The following is a 17,464-nucleotide window of genomic DNA, read 5'->3' on the forward strand; positions in this document are numbered from 1 at the left end:
AACAGGCAACTAAAAGGACAATAAAGCATGTGCTTAATATTTTCCACTGTGCATTTATGAACAAATTGAGTATCAAGCTTAGGAACCTGGTAGACACTCTTTTATGTTTGTTTTCTACTTTGAAGGGGATGACGGCCAAATTTAAATCAGTTATGGGTTTTGCTTGTTATAGGCAGTGGTTCAGATCTAAAAGGTCAAGGTGGGTATATCCTCTGTATGCAAAGAAACTTAAATGGAAGTGCTCTCACAGCTAGATTTACAATGGCTTCATAACATTTGACAAAAGAAATTCTGTATATTTTTTAGTGGTATAAGTTCTATTAAATCCTGCTTTACAAGATAGCATAGTTGGCTTCTGTCCCCAATTGGACTTGACCAAAGTATAATAAGCATTGTCCTCTACAAATCTGTGTTCCTGATTGAAAACTATGAAAACAGTAAAAGGAATTGAATATTTTTTGTGTCTTACACTTACTGCAGATAATCTCTTATGAAACTGTACATTGGTGACATGGCAAGACAGGAGTTTGCAGACAGTGTGATAATGTAACTGATGGCAATGTAACCACCTTTTCATTACACTACATATGTTAGGACATGCACTTCTTACTTGTTTTTTGTCAAGACAGAACTCATGTCATTATGAATTTTGACTTTATTTTAAATCTTCAGCACATTGAAAAATTATGTGTAAAATAAAATAAAACCAGATTAAAAGGACATCAACAAAAATACAGTATAATTTAAAAAATGTGTAGATTAGATTAAATATTCAAATGACCTAGAAGAAAAACTTAATTTAATGTGTCACACGTGTACAGTACAAGTTCTGCTATGTTGCCATCTTAAATATTTCCAAACCACAGTTGTACTAGTATTGATTTTTGTTCATTAAATGTTTCTTGGTGTTCTTCTCTGGCTTAAACAATATGATGAAACACTTTGGAGCAAAAATGCACAGAATCAGACCAAAACTGGAGGCCAGAATGGCAAATATTTCCACGGCCACAGTAAATTTCCCTGGAGAGCTGACATATGCAGGGATGAAGGTGATCCACACTGCACAGAATATCAGCATGCTGAAGGTGATGAGTTTAGCTTCATTAAAATTATCAGGTAGTTTCCGAGCTAGGACAGCTAACACAAAGCAAAAGACAGCTAGTAGGCCTATGTACCCGAGCACAGCCCAGAACCCAACAACTGAGCCTAATGCACACTCCAGGATGATTCTCTCCTTGTATATGTTTAGATTTTTCATTGGAAAAGGGGGACTAAGAACTAACCAAATAGTACATATTAAAACTTGAATAAATGTTAAAGACGCCACAGTCATTCTTTGCTGTGGAGGACCAAACCATTTTATGACATTACTACCTGGAAGTGTAGCTTTGAAGACCATTAACACCACGATAGTTTTCCCAAGAACACAAGAGATGCAGAGGACAAAGGTGATCCCAAATGCTGTGTGGCGCAGCATGCAGGACCACTCAGAGGGTGTTCCAATGAAAGTTAATGCACATAAGAAACAGAGAGTCAGTGAGAAGAGCAGCAGGAAGCTCAGCTCAGAGTTGTTGGCTCTGACAATCGGAGATGTTCTGTGATGAAAGAACACAGCTGCTGTTATAACAGCAAGACAGGCACCACCAACTGAGAATGCAGCCAGGATGATTCCTAGAACTTCATTGTAGGACAGAAACTCCACAGGCTTGGGGAAACAAATGTTTCTCTCTGCATTAGGCCAGAACTCTTTGGGACAAGGGAAACAATCAGGAGAATCTGAAAAAATAAATCAAAAAGGACAATTAGCTGTCACATATTTGATGATGTAGATAATGCATGATAAAACATCTTATGTTACCTGTAGCATTGCTAATCTCTCCTTCAGGACATGGTATACAGTCATAACAGCAGATGGGTTTTCCTTTCTGCAGCACCTTACGAGTTCCTGGAGGACAACTGTCAGAGCAGACTGATGAGGGTACCTGTCACAAAGATACAGAGAAACTGATACAGATGTGCACCAATGCTACACAGCTGTTAAATGGTAAATTCTTGCTCCTCACTTGTGTGCTATCCTCCACCCAGGTGAGGTTCTTGTTGATATGGAATTCCTGACCCACTGGCAGTGATGCATCATAGAGCCCTACTGTCACCAACTCAGTGCTGCCACTCTTACTTTTTTGCCAGTTGACCAACTCATATTTGGCCACAGGATCCCCGTTAGCATCAAATGACACATCATAACCATTTTGGGAAAAATTGACTTTCTTCATCTGAGCAAGAACCTGTGAGGATGAAGTGAAGTATGACAGTGAGGGAGAGAGAAAATAATGGAAAGTACAGTTTTTTTTTTTTTTTCACCTTGTACAAGGTACATTACCTCAAACATTGTATTTGAGTGTTCACTTTTTTATTTCAACTGACCTGTTTGGACTCTATCCTTGTGAGTTTGTCACAGTGAGTTGTAGAATTTGTTTTCTGACACACTGCATTATGAATGGCATGTGCTATTGCATAAACAGCTTTATACACCATGTTAGTGATTCTGAGCTGAGATGTGTCAGTGTATGGGCTCTGGAGTGTTGTTATGTCTTCTGTTCCATCACACAACCTCTCATCTGTGGCTGCACCTAAAAACACAGTGAAGAAGAAGGTGCTTTTAACCTTAATAATAATGTTACATTATTATTACAGCTTGTTATGTGTTTAAGTTTCTTTGTTTTTACATTATTTTTTAATGCACAGTTTAGAAGACATGCCTTTATCTGTTTTCCCTTAAATAGTTGATATGTCATTGTATCCATTTTTTTTTCCACCTTATTCCAACTTGTTTTAACAACATCATTTTTGAAAGAATTTAAACATTGATTGACTCGACCTGCTTTAATGTGTTGGTAAAGAAATGACATATCATATAATTTACCTCTACATATACTGTAAAAGATAAAGTCTAGTAAATAACATTTTTGATCTTTATTTGGCTTGGTGGTCTGGAGAAACATTATATTGTATTATGGCAATATAAATGTGTTGGAATAAGTGCCAATTTTATTATCCATGTGTGCTTGTGTTGAGGGTTTGAGTGTTGGTGTTGTGAAACCATTAGAGCCTAGCTCATACAAAATCTTCTTCAAAGCAGCAATGTGCCTAAATTTGATTGGAAATATCATCACATCATATTCACAGAGTTGCACATCAGGACTCCACCTTACTGCACTAACAAGAAATTTTCCTTGCAGTAAAAATCTTTCGGCTTTTTTGAGATTTTTTCTTCTTCTTCTTTTTTTTAACAGAGGAAGCTCAACACATAAAACACACACACACACACACGCACACACAACCATTAGGGCCGAACTGTGAACATCACCGATGTTAAAATTCAGCTTTCTCACTTTTGTCCAGTCTGCAGTTGAATGCATCCTCCCAGAACTCAGTCAGCACTGGGGATGCAGCCACTTCAGTGGGAGACAGATGAAGTAAGAAGTCTCTCAGACCAGGGATGACAGATTGCTGAATGCCAAATCCGATTGTCCCCGTACAGAAGGTGAACCTCAGCAAGTCTGGATCTGTTACCCAGGATTCACTGCCTATCCACTGGCGTGGTGGGAAAGGCTTCCGCGACAGCTCCTCTAACAGGATCCTCATGTCTCCAGACGCTGCAAATGCCACAATAACTACAGCTGTTGACCTGGAGAGACATCATAGTGCATTAAGCAATATAAAACTTGAATAAATGTCAGTTCTATTATCACAAATTAAACAACATAATTGGTCTTATATATTTTCAACAATCATGAGACCAACGACTGAATGATGAAAAAGAGATGTACTGCCAATTTGCCACTAGCACAATAAAAATCATCAGCCTCTTCCAATCTTATATTTAGCGAAATGTTTTTTGTGGTTTTGTGTTCAGAATATCAACACATGGGAAACAAGCTACAGAAACCTGCGGATAACATCAGCCACTCTCTGGATTTTGCTAGGTGGGTGGGTCCGATAGAAAGATTCAGAGTATTCCACACAGATCCCCTCTTTGTGCGCTGCGTCCAGGAAAGACGCCATGCCATTATTGCCATAGTCCGAATCTGACCGGACAGCACCTATCCAGGTCCAGCCGAAGTGTTTCACCAGTTTGGCCAGCGCATCAGCCTGGAACTGGTCACTGGGGATTGTTCTGAAGAAACTCGGGTACTCCTGTTTATTGGACAAGCATGCACAAGTGGCAAAGTGGCTCACCTAAAGCAAAACAAAACAGTGTATTTCTTTAATGATTAAAAAATAGCACTTGTCTGACTCAAACACTGCTCACCAGAAACTGAAAATATTTACTTGGGGGATGTTAAAGGGCCCGATGACACGTGACACACTGATGGATGGTGTGGACCCAGAAATACCAATGATAGCCATCACTGTACCAGACTGTGAACAGTTGTCACCAGTGTAAAACACCGAGTCCAGGCCATTTGAAAGCTGGAATGCCACATGCACCGCCATGGGAACTGAGGCGCACGAGTCGTGGATCTGATAACCGAGCCTGATGCCCGGCAGCAGCTTCGTGCTGTTGTTAATCTCCTCGATGGCGAAGATCATCGCGCGTGAGAAGCGCAGTTCACGGGAGATGATACTGCACATAGACACTCATGTCACTGAGTTTACATATGATGAAGATAATTTCAAAAGAAAACAGTTCACAGTTATGAACAATACATGCATCAAAGAGGTGCCTATATGATTTCAAATTCATTTCACAGGAATTTTAATGCACCTGATAAATAGTCACTCGTATCTAAAGTATTCATTTATTCTTATTCAGGTAAACATTTATAAATCAGTTGTTAATAATACCAGGCTATTAAAAGAAAAAAATATAATCAAAATAGAGTTTAGGTTTTCAATACTAAACAAAAATCTTGCACCAATATTGTAAGTATACCATACAAATTATATCTTTCCACACACAGTGTAACATTCTTCTATCCCTCACTTCTCCCTCTTACTAACCTCCCTGTGCACCTCAGTGGCTCAGGCATGGTGGTGTAGTTATGCTTCACTGTGTGGATGTAATGGTGCATGGAAAAAACTCCTCCAATAATATAGTCACCATCCATTGAGAACACAGGTAGACGAGTGGTACCCTGCAGCTTACATTTCACAGATGAAGCCTCAGTACTGACCCCAGCATTAGACTTAGCCTCTGTGAGCACAGCCCTCTGTTTCAGACCCTCCCTATAACCATTCAAGGCAAGAGCTGAGTTCAGCTCATACAAACTCAAAGCCAATCTAAGGCCAATAAGGAGAGCCGAGATCTCCATCCTCCAAGTGTTTCCATGTGGGCATAAGTGTGTTTTCACAGGTTTATATAGCTTTTCAGACAAAAGCCTCCTTCCTACTTTACGTCAGCTTAGTGTACATCAGTTAAAGGATGCCCTCATCTAATTGTGTTTGTTTAACGCTAGGTTTTTTAGTTCTTTTATGGCATATAATATATAACCTCGAATAAATGCCACTTTTCTACTGTTGTAAAGTTAACATGATAAACACCACATTTCTCTACAGTTTTGTCAGTGGCAGAGCCAGATGGTGGCCACCCTTGGCTTCAGTCTAGCCACCCCACATAGCACCCCATAGCCAATAAACAGCTAAAATGTATTAGGTGAAAGTAATAATAGGAACAAAGGAATCAAACTGTTACCTCTATTTCATGCATATTCAAAAACCAACAGGGGCTCATTTTAGATACACACTTTCTGACTTTGAGTGAACATCCTATTCTAACCTCTGTGCAGTGCCATACTATGCAGGAAAAAAAAAATTTAAAAAAAACTGAGCAAGTTTCTCTGCCACACCAAAGTGAGAACTGGCCTCAAACTGTCCAACCCATATGAAAATTCTGTGGCTCCAACACTGAAGTTTGTACCACCCTTATGCCTTTTTTGCTTGATTTTAGATCATATCACTGTTAAGCCCTAAAAAGTGTACACCTAAATGGGTGCTTGATTCCAAATATCTAAATTTAAGTCCAATGTTTTTGATAAATCAGAAATGTATTGCTCCACTATGATATCTTAAAGGATGGTGGAGTAAAATCTATAATAATTCTGTTGTTGGAATATTCGGCAGTGATACTTTGTAGAAAGGACGTGAACTGCATCTGTATGGCAGCTGCCTTGATCTGCTACAGCAGTGTTGTTGATGGTGAGTTAAACAGGCAACTAAAAGGACAAGAAAGCATGTGCTTAATATTTTCCACTGTGCATTTATGAACAAATTGAGTATCAAGCTTAGGGACCTGGTAGACACTCTTTTATGTTTGTTTTCTACTTTGAAGGGGATGACGGCCAAATTTAAATCAGTTATGGTTTTTGCTTGTTATAGGCAGTGGTTCAGATCTAAAAGGTCAAGGTGGATATATCCTCTGTATGCAAAGAAACTTGAATGGAAGTGCTCTCACAGCTAGATTTACAATGGCTTCATAACATTTGACAAAAGAAATTCCGTACATTTTTTTCAGTGGTATAAGTTCTATTAAATCCTGCTTTACAAGATAGCATAGTTGGCTTCTGTCCCCGATTGGACTTGACCAAAATATAATAAGCATTGTCCTCTACAAATCTGTGTTCCTGATTGAAAACTATGAAAACAGTAAAAGGAATTGAATATTTTTTGTGTCTTACACTTACTGCAGATAATCTCTTATGAAACTGTACATTGGTGACATGGCAAGACAGGAGTTTGCAGACAGTGTGATAATGTAACTGATGGCAATGTAACCACCTTTTCATTACACTACATATGTTAAGACATGCACTTCTTACTTGTTTTTTGTCAAGACAGAACTCATGTCATTATGAATTTTGACTTTATTTTAAATTTTCAGCACATTGAAAAATTATGTGTAAAATAAAATAAAACCAGATTAAAAGGACATCAACAAAAATACAGTATAATTTAAAAAATGTGTAGATTAGATTAAATATTCAAATGACCTAGAAGAAAAACTTAATTTAATGTGTCACACGTGTACAGTACAAGTTCTGCTATGTTGCTATCTTAAATATTTCCAAACCACAGTTGTACTAGTATTGATTTTTGTTCATTAAATGTTTCTTGGTGTTCTTCTCTGGCTTAAACAATATGATGAAACACTTTGGAGCAAAAATGCACAGAATCAGACCAAAACTGGAGGCCAGAATGGCAAATATTTCCACAGCCACAGTAAATTTCCCTGGAGAGCTGACATATGCAGGGATGAAGGTGATCCACACTGCACAGAATATCAGCATGCTGAAGGTGATAAGCTTGGCTTCATTAAAATTATCAGGTAATTTCCGAGCTAGGACAGCTAACACAAAGCAAAAGACAGCTAGTAGGCCTATGTACCCGAGCACAGCCCAGAACCCAACAACTGAGCCTAATGCACACTCCAGGATGATTCTCTCCTTGTATATGGTTAGATTTTTCATTGGAAATGGGGGACTTAGAACTAACCAAATAGTACATATTAAAACTTGAATAAATGTGAAGGACACCACAGTCATTCTTTGTTGTGGAGGACCAAACCATTTCATGACATTACTACCTGGAAGTGTAGCTTTGAAGGCCATTAACACCACTATAGTTTTTCCAAGAACACAAGAGATGCAGAGGACAAAGGTGATCCCAAATGCTGTGTGGCGCAGCATGCAGGACCACTCAGAGGGTGTTCCAATGAAAGTTAATGCACATAAGAAACAGAGAGTCAGTGAGAAGAGCAGCAGGAAGCTCAGCTCAGAGTTGTTGGCTCTGACAATCGGAGATGTTCTGTGATGAAAGAACACAGCTGCTGTTATAACAGCAAGACAGGCACCACCAACTGAGAATGCAGCCAGGATGATTCCTAGAACTTCATTGTAGGACAGAAACTCCACAGGCTTGGGGAAACAAATGTTTCTCTCTGCATTAGGCCAGAACTCTTTGGGGCAAGGGAAACAATCAGGAGAATCTGAAAAAATAAATCAAAAAGGACAATTAGCTGTCACATATTTGATGATGTAGATAATGCATGACAAAACATTTTATGTTACCTGCAGCATTGTTAATCTCTCCTTCAGGACATGGTATACAGTCATAACAGCAGATGGGTTTTCCTTTCTGCAGCACCTTACGAGTTCCTGGAGGACAACTGTCAGAGCAGACTGATGAGGGTACCTGTCACAAAGATACAGAGAAATTGATACAGATGTGCACCAATGCTACACAGCTGTTAGATGGTAAATTCTTGCTCCTCACTTGTGTGCTATTCTCCACCCAGGTGAGGTTCTTGTTGATATGGAATTCCTGACCCACTGGCAGTGATGCATCATAGAGCCCTACTGTCACCAACTCAATGCTGCCACTCTTACTTTTTTGCCAGTTGACCAACTCATATTTGGCCACAGGATCCCCGTTAGCATCAAATGACACATCATAACCATTTTGGGAAAAATTGACTTTCTTCAGCTGAGCAAGAACCTGTGAGGATGAAGTGAAGTATGACAGTGAGGGAGAGAGAAAATAATGGAAAGTACAGTTATTTTTTCATCTTGTACAAGGTACATTACCTCAAACATTGTATTTGAGTGTTCACTTATTTATTTCAACTGACCTGTTTGGACTCTATCCTTGTGAGTTTGTCACAGTGAGTTGTAGAATTTGTTTTCTGACACACTGCATTATGAATGGCATGTGCTATTGCATAAACAGCTTTATAAACCATGTTAGTGATTCGGAACTTAGATTTGTCAGTGTACGGGCTCTGGAGTGTTGTTATGTCTTCTGTTCCATCACACAACCTCTCATCTGTAGCTGCACCTAAAAACACAGTGAAGAGGAAGGTGTTTTTAACCTTAGCAATATCATTATGTTATTATTACTTTTCATACTGGCTTTTTCGTTGTATTATTGTTAACCTTTTCCCCCAAAATTGTGATGTATATCAACTCAATACACCAATCAGTTACCAACATATACTTTAAATGATCTTCTTTAGCTTGGTGGCTGAGAGACTGGCTGTGTTCATGTGTGCTTGTGTTCAGGGTGTCAGTGTTGCCACTGTGAAACCACTACTGCCTATTTCTTTCAAAATTTTCTCTAACTAAGCTGTGTGCCTAGACTTGATCTTCAATGTTATCATATCAAGTGAGAGTATTTCTAGAGATGTGCCTCAGAACTCCACCACATTTCCCTTTTAAATGAAATCTGAGATTTGTACTTAAAGCAGCTGAAAACTTTTTTCAACACATGAAGTTCCACACTTGTGACAACAGAAAATCACAACACACTAGGACCCAGCTGTGAGTATATCATATCTTAAAAATCAGCACAACTTTCTCACTTTTTCCCAGCCTGCATTTGAATGCATCCTCCCAGAACTCAGTCAGCACTGGGGAGGCAGCCACTTCAGTGGGAGACAGATCCAGCAGGAAGCCTCTCAGACCAGGGATGACAGATTGCTGAATGCCAAATCCAATGGCTCCGGACACAGAGGGTGAACCTCAGCATGTCTGGGTGTGTTACCCAGGACTCACTGCCTATCCACTGGCGACGGGGGGAAGGCTCCAGTGACAGCTCCTCCAAAAGGATCCTCATGTCTCCTGCTGCCACAAATGCCACAACAACTGTAGCTGTTGACCTGGAGAGACATTATAGAGCATTCTACCAATATGAGCAAGATTTTTTTAATGTGTGTGTCAATATTATTAATACAAACAAACATGAGAAATAGTATTGTTTTTGGTGTGTTTAATTTAGCCTTCATCTTTGATCTACACATACTTTCATGAAATCTATGATGAATAAGAGATTAATGGATTAATGGCCAGTTTGTTACTAGCATAATCATATCATATGCGTCTAATCTTCTGATTCTATCTCTGTTTTTTTTTTTTTTTTTTTTTTTTTTTTTTTTTTTTTGTGGTTTTGTGTGCACACGGTCAGTGTTAACACATGAGAAACAAAGACAATCAGTGGTATAGAAACCTGCGGATAACATCAGCCACTCTCTGGATTTTGCTAGCGTGGATCGGTCCGATAGAAAGATTCAGAGTATTCCACACAGATCCCCTCTTTGTGCGCTGCGTCCAGGAAAGACGCCATGCCATTATTGCCATAGTCCGAATCTGACCGGACAGCACCTATCCAGGTCCAGCCGAAGTGTTTGACCAGTTTGGCCAGCGCATCAGCCTGGAACTGGTCACTGGGGATTGTTCTGAAGAAACTCGGGTACTCCTGCTTACTGGATAAGCATGCACAAGTGGCAAAGTGGCTCACCTAAAGCAAAACAAAACAGTGTAATTCTATAATGGCACACTTAAAGAAAAGTCAGCATTTCCCTAATTGAATGCCACAGTTCACCGTTAAAGAGAAAATATTTACTTGGGGGATGTTAAAGGGCCCGATGACGCGTGACATGCTGATGGATGGCGTGGACCCAGACTCACCAATGATAGCCATCACTGTACCAGATTGTGAACAGTTGTCGCTGGTGTAAAACACCGGGTCCAGGCCATTTGAAAGCTGGAATGCCGCGTGCAGTGCCATCGGCACTGAGGCGCACGCGTCGTGGATCTGATAACCGAGTCTGATGCCCGGCAGCAGCTTCGTGCTGTTGTTAATCTCCTCAATGGCGAAGATCATCGCGCGTGAGAAGCGCAGTTCACGGGAGTTGATACTGCACATAGACATTCATGTCACTGAGTTTACATATGATGAAGATAATTTCAACAGAAAACGCACAATAACTGCAGTTCATAGTTATGTACAATAACTGACACAGCATCTGTGAATCAAATATATATCAGAGAGTTGCCTTTATATTCAGTATATACATACACAGTCATATTGTGTGTGTGCATGTACGTGTATACAGAATAAATATATTTAATTAATATTTACGTTTTAAATATTTAGGTTTTCTTATACTTCACAATAACCTTGCAAAATATTGTAAACTGAGAAGCAGACCATACAAATTCATACAAAAACATTTCTTTCCACACAGTGTAATTTACTTGTATCCCCCATTTTTCACCCAGTTACTAACCTTCCTGCACACCTCAGTGGCTCAGGCATTGTGGTGTAGTCATGCTTCACTGTATGCATGTTGTAGTGTATGGAGAAAACACCCCCAATAACATAGTCACCATCCATCATAAACACAGGGAGACGAGTGATACCCTGCAGCTTACATTTCACAGATAAATAATCAGTACTGATCCCAGCACCAGACCTAGCCTCTGTGAGCACAGCCCTTTGTTTCAGACCATCCCCATAACCATTCAAGGTAAGAGCTGAGTTCAGATCGAACAAGCTCAGAGTCAATCTAAGGCCAATAAGGAGAGCCGAGATCTCCATCCCCAAAGTGTCTGTATGTGGGCTTAATGTGTTTTCACTGGTTTAAATAACTTTTTAGACAAAGGCTCCCCTCCTACTTTACATCAACTCACTGTAGATCAGTTAAAGGATGTCCTTACCCAGTTGTGTTTGTTTTTGCTGCATAATGAATTGCACTAAGTGCCTCATTTCTGTTCTCGCAAACACCAGATATCTCCCTAATGTTTTCCTTCACTTAAACTGTTTTGCTGGGTTTTAGCTCAGTTAAGCCTCATAACTGCACACCTAATAGGTGTTTGTAAGTTTGTCAGTCCATTATAGTTTGAAATAATTCACAAAACCTATTGCTCCACAATGGTATTTTTAATACTGTCAACTAAAATTTTTAATAATGTTATTATAAAACTGTGCTGTGAGTTCTCTTTAAAGTTCAGCTGCTTTATGATCTGACTGAAATGAATTTTTTTTATTGTGTCTACTTTTTAGTCTTGTGTTGTTTTTTTTTTCCTGCATAATTTATTCATGTTTATACTCCTTCTTGTCTGGTGATGACTGTATGTGTGTTGGTTTGTGGTGAATAACTGTATGTGTGTTGGTTTGTTTCTAGAGGCACCTTGACAGAGATTACATATATAATTATTGTTTTATTTAACTACAGTGAAATCAATGACTAGCTTGACATATGAATTTGAAAATGATCAATATAGAATTCCATCTATCTATACCGCTTATCCGTTAAGGGTCGCAGGGGGGCTGGAGCCTATCCCAGCTGTCATTGGGTGAGAGGCAGGATACACCCTGTATGGATCGCCAGTCCATTGCAGGGCCAACATATATAGATAAACAACCATTCACACCTACGGGCAATTTAGCATTACCAAATAACCTAATCTGCATGTCTTTGGATGGTAGGAGGAAGCCAGAGTACCTGGAAAGAACCCAGACAGGCACAAGGAGAACATCCAGGGTCGAACCGGGGCTCGAACCTGGAACCTTTTTGCTGTGAGGCAACAGGGCTAAACACTGCAATATATCCCCTCAATCTAATAATCCCTAATATCTATCAATCTGATAATCCCCTCATAGAGTTAATCATTGAATTGTGGGCCAACCAGGAAGTTAGCATCACCCTGGAATTAAAACATCCAGAATCAGTGATGAGAGGTATAAGCGTTTAAATGCTACTCACAAACAAATTCATGAAGTTGAAAACCCACCAAGACAGGAAGACAAAGGCCTAAGAACATAAAGAATGTGATAAGAGATGAGAAGTGCTGTGTGCATGCCTTTGACCCTTTATCTTAAGTCTGTTGATGCTGCTGGAACTGTGAATTTCCCGTGCAGATTAATAAAAGTATCTATCTAATCTATTACTCAAGGCAGTTAAGCACTCGTAGTAGTAAGGTGGCCATGGCCATCTATTATTCAAATATTTTCACATTATATTTGTTCAAAGAACTGGCACATATTGCACTTCACTACCTTTAACACAGTTTGGCATGGGATTACAGCGTGTGATTGCATTGTTTCTCACTATATATATAGTATAGTGAGAAAAAAAAAAAAAAAATAATATAAATATATATATATATATATATATATGATTATACTATGTATAATTATTATTTATCTTTTATAATTATCTTGACACTCTGCATCTGTACGCAAAAGAAATGATATAGTGTGTCTATTATTCTTAGCCGTGCCCTGATGGGTATAGGCCATGCCCTGATGGGTGGTATGAAAGTTTAAACAATGGCAAAAATGAGAATGACATAACCCTGCATATAAAAATAAGTGACTATGCATGAAGATTAGAAACAGGGCCGACAGGAGGCACGACGTCATGGGGGCATTTTTTGACATATATTTACTCTTTTGTGTCTACATGATCTTGCTTCTGTTCTCTTCTTTTTTCTTCTGTGTGTCTTCCTCTTCCTCCTCCTGTAAATTACGGAGACAGTTTCATCTCAATGGGTTGCAAAAGGCTGGGGATGTGGTTCTGGGTGGGTTGTTTGAGGTCCATTACACTTCAGTCTTCCCTGAGTGGACATTCACATCAGAGCCAAATCAGCCCACCTGCACAGGGTAAGTCTCATCTATGTTGTGGAGTTGCATGTTATTCTCATCTTGTTAAAATGTGTTCTTACAAAAAAAATTATGGTTAATAATAACATGTTGTGTTTTAGCTTTGACACTCAAGGATTCAGACATGCCATGACAATGGTCTTTGCTGTCAATGAGATCAACAGAAACTCCAATCTGCTACCCAATGTGACTCTAGGATACAGTCTTTATGATAACTGTGGTGCACTTGTTATTGGATTTCGTGCTGCTTTGGTGCTGTCAAGTGGTCAAGAGGAGCAGTTTCTGCTTCAAGAAAACTGTTTGGGGACCCCTCCAGTTGTGGGGATTGTGGGTGATTCCTACTCAACATTTTCCATTGCCACCTCCAATGTGTTAGGTTTATTCAGATTGCCCATGGTGAGCATCATTTCTTTCCAATAATGCTTTTGTCGGGTTGTTTATTAATTTATTTCATGTTAAGTGTAGCTAACTTATTGAAAAGGGTGAAATATTTAAAATTGGTGTACTGTACATAACCTATGCCTGCAGTGTATGTCTCTTTGCAGGTGAGTCATTTTGCCACATGTTCCTGCCTGAGTAATAGGCAACGGTTTCCGTCCTTCTTTAGAACAATCCCAAGTGATGCTTTTCAGGTAAAACTATTAGAAAATAATAACAGCAAAATATGTTTTACAGCAAATCCCTAGGTTTGATGCATGACAAAATATGCACTGTGCATCATTAATGAAACTATGTAGGTTGAAATGATAATGCTGAATTATGTTATTCTACTATGAATTTAACAATAACTGAAATAATGCTTTTCTATCCACTTAGGTGCGTGCCATGATTCAGATTCTAAAACGCTTTGGCTGGACTTGGGCTGGCCTCCTGGTCAGTGATGATGACTATGGGCTACATGTTGCCCGATCGTTCCAGTCCAACTTGGCTCTGACAGGTGGAGGTTGTCTGGCCTACACAGAGGTTTTGCCTTGGGGCAATGACCCAACAGAACTTAGGAAAATTGTGAATGTGATGAAGAAATCAACAGCTCATGTGGTCATGGTGTTTGCACATGAAATCCACATTTATCAACTAATGGAGGAGGTTGGGTTCAAAATACCATGCAATTTATGGTTCTATGTTTTGCAAAAGATTTTACATTTTCTGTTACAGGCTTTCAAGCTAACAAAAGATGTTATCATGAATTAACATCTCAGAGTTAGAGCATTGCAGCTACATAGCATAAATGAAGCATAAAACATGAAGACTAAAAAGGTGCTCATTCACAAAATGCAATTATGAGTGCATACACCAAAGCAGACTGTATTTGTGCTTACATGCCTGAAAAATGTTATATTATAATATTTTATAATGCAATATACAGGTGGTGAGGCAGAATGTGACAGGCCTGCAGTGGATGGCCAGTGAAGCCTGGACATCAGTTGATGTACTCCAGACACCCGACTTCATGCCGTACCTGGGTGGAACACTGGGCATTGCCATCCGCCGAGGAGAAATAGCAGGATTCAAGGACTTCCTCTTAGGAATACACCCTGACCAATACCACAACAACTATGGAAATAGTATTGTGAGAGTTTAATCCTACAATCAGATCTGTAATTGCAGCAACAATATGTTTTTGTTTTTTGTTAACACTGAATATTTTTTTACTTTTCAGGTTAATCAGTTTTGGCAAGATATATTTCAGTGTAGATTTTCTCCACCTCCAGCAGGCTGGGTGGAAGCAGGGGGGGCATTATGCACTGGACAGGAGGACCTACATAATGTGGAAAGCGAGTTGTTTGATGTTTCAAACCTCAGGCCAGAGTATAATGTGTATAAGGCTGTGTATGCTCTGGCATATGCCCTTGATAACATGCTGCAGTGTGAGCCAGGGAGAGGACCTTTCAGCGGGCACAGCTGTGCCAGTTTGCAAAGACTGGAGCCATGGCAGGTGTGATATCAGTTTACCTTATAAGTTTCCAAATACACCTACTATACCTTGAAGCACTGCTGAGATAATATAATTTTAAAAATTAAAAACATTTCTTACATGATATAATAAGCAACTCACTGAAAAAAATCTTCCTGTGATCTTGTTTGACAGAGATTACAAAGCAATTAGACGAAACAGTCTGAAATTCATGGTGCCCAAGAATTTTATTATATTTTTGAGATAGTAATTTATTCTGTTTTCTACATTTAAAATGTAACTTTAATGGTCCTCAAAATCTTGTCTCTGTGGACCTCCAGTGGTTTATCTTTATATCTGGCTGCGGTGTGGTGCAAGTATAGTTTGGAATCCAGGACAAAGTGACATCAGTGTTGGGTGTAGTTATGGGGTCAACAGATCACACTTCTGGCCACATCCAACCACACCTATCAGTGATACTGGTAGGTGTGGTTGCTGATAAGTTAAACACTGCTTTTTAGCCTGGTGTCATGTAGCTCTTTAAAGATAACTGATAGCTACACCTGATCAATTATATATTTGTATAGAGACATTTACATATTGTGTTACATTAATTATGTGTTGTTTTCTGTCACACATTTGAAGCTGGTGTATTATTTGGATAGAGTTAACTTCACCACACCATCTGGAGATCAAGTGTCATTTGATGTGAATGGTGATGCCTTACCAATATATGATGTCATGAACTGGCTGTGGCTGCCTGATGGCACGACAAAGATTCAGAATGTGGGTGAGGTTAAAGAGACATCTAAAGGTGAAGAACTCACACTTCACCAGGACAGAATTTTCTGGAACTTTGAATCTAAACAGGTTACCTCTGCCTCCTGATTTTACAAGTTTTTGCCTGATGATAAGTCAAATAACAGCATCAAATGCTGTAGAACAATGACAACTCTTACAATCCCTACAGCCACCCAGGTCCATTTGCAGTGAGAGCTGTCCACCAGGTACTCGTATGGCCAGGAAAAAGGGGCAACCTGTGTGTTGTTTTGACTGCATCCCTTGTTCTGAGGGAAAGATCAGCAATGAAACAGGCTGGTGTCAATCATAAAATAACATTTATCAATTTGTAATTAATATGAAATTTTTTAAAAAGTTTGCAGCACTTGCAGGTCAGAGTATTTACAGTTATATATATTTATACATGAACATTTAATATTTTTACTCTTTGTGTCAGACTCCATGGAGTGCACCAGTTGTCCAGACGATTTCTGGTCCAACCCCAAACGTGACCATTGTGTTCCCAAGACAACAGAGTTCCTCTCCTATCATGAGCCTCTGGGAATCTGCTTGACATCTGCCTCATTGCTGGGCACATTTATCTGTGCTGTTGTCCTAGGGATCTTCATCCATCATCGCAGCACACCCATGGTACGCGCCAACAATTCTGAACTGAGTTTCCTGCTCTTGGTGTCACTCAAACTATGTTTCTTATGTTCGCTGCTTTTTATTGGCCGTCCCAGGCTGTGGACATGCCAACTGAGACATGCAGCATTTGGGATCAGCTTTGTGCTTTGTGTCTCATGTATCCTGGTGAAAACCATGGTGGTTCTGGCTGTGTTCAAAGGCCTCCAAGCCAGGAGGTGGAGCCAGTCTGAAATGGTTTGGTGCTGTGCAGCAGAGAGGGACAGTTCTGGTTCTTACTTCTATTCAGGCAGCAATATGCACTGTGTGGCTTGTCTCTGCCTCACCAATGCCCCATAAAAACACTCTTTACTACAATGATAAGATAGTTTATGAGTGTGTTGTAGGATCCACAGTTGGTTTTGCAGTGTTACTTGGCTATATTGGTTTACTGGCTATCCTCAGTTTCCTGTTAGCATTTCTGGCAAGGAATCTTCCAGATAACTTCAATGAGGCCAAACTCATAACTTTCAGCATGCTGATCTTCTGTGCTGTGTGGGTGGCATTTGTCCCTGCTTATGTTAATTCCCCAGGCAAATATGCAGATGCAGTGGAGGTATTTGCCATTCTGGCCTCCAGTTTTGGCCTCTTGGTGGCGCTGTTTGGACCCAAGTGTTACATAATCCTGCTGAGACCAGAGAGAAACACAAAGAAAGCTATTATGGG

At 39.6% G+C, this 17,464-nt stretch overlaps 3 protein-coding genes across 3 annotated transcripts in view; 1 reads left to right on the forward strand and 2 right to left on the reverse strand.

The window, feature by feature from the left end:
* The window catches only part of LOC108899786 (extracellular calcium-sensing receptor-like), a 159,435-nt gene that overhangs the window by 74,383 nt on the left and 67,588 nt on the right, over nt 1–17,464 (forward strand). The gene's annotated exons all lie outside the window — the stretch shown is intronic.
* On the reverse strand, nt 872–5,111 carry LOC108900916 (extracellular calcium-sensing receptor-like). Its single transcript, XM_051065691.1, has 8 exons — nt 5,005–5,111; nt 4,333–4,627; nt 3,950–4,239; nt 3,393–3,688; nt 2,425–2,624; nt 2,064–2,285; nt 1,859–1,982; nt 872–1,776 (listed from the first exon to the last, which is right to left on the reverse strand). Exons 1-8 carry the CDS (start codon nt 5,109–5,111, stop codon nt 872–874), a joined length of 2,439 nt encoding a protein of 812 aa, XP_050921648.1.
* LOC108900917 (extracellular calcium-sensing receptor-like) lies at nt 7,080–11,106 on the reverse strand. Its single transcript, XM_018702184.2, is given in 10 exon segments — nt 7,080–7,984; nt 8,067–8,190; nt 8,272–8,493; nt 8,627–8,832; nt 9,356–9,500; nt 9,502–9,652; nt 10,000–10,037; nt 10,039–10,290; nt 10,396–10,690; nt 11,063–11,106. Coding segments are annotated over 10 exon segments (2,367 nt in total). The 5' UTR covers nt 11,092–11,106.

This window comes from Lates calcarifer, linkage group LG21 (genome assembly GCF_001640805.2).
Source record: "Lates calcarifer isolate ASB-BC8 linkage group LG21, TLL_Latcal_v3, whole genome shotgun sequence".
Classification (NCBI taxonomy): domain Eukaryota; kingdom Metazoa; phylum Chordata; class Actinopteri; family Centropomidae; genus Lates; species Lates calcarifer.

Bases quoted from the DNA above. Each gene is read 5' to 3' on its own strand.
- LOC108900916 (XM_051065691.1), bottom strand. From the start codon at position 5,111: ATGGATGGTGACTATATTATTGGAGGAGTTTTTTCCATGCACCATTAC. The intron at 1,983-2,063 runs GTGAGGAGCAAG...TCTTTGTGACAG, and splicing joins GGGTGGAGGATAGCACACAA to GTACCCTCATCAGTCTGCTC. The intron at 1,777-1,858 runs GTAACATAAGAT...TTATTTTTTCAG, and splicing joins AGAGATTAGCAATGCTACAG to ATTCTCCTGATTGTTTCCCT.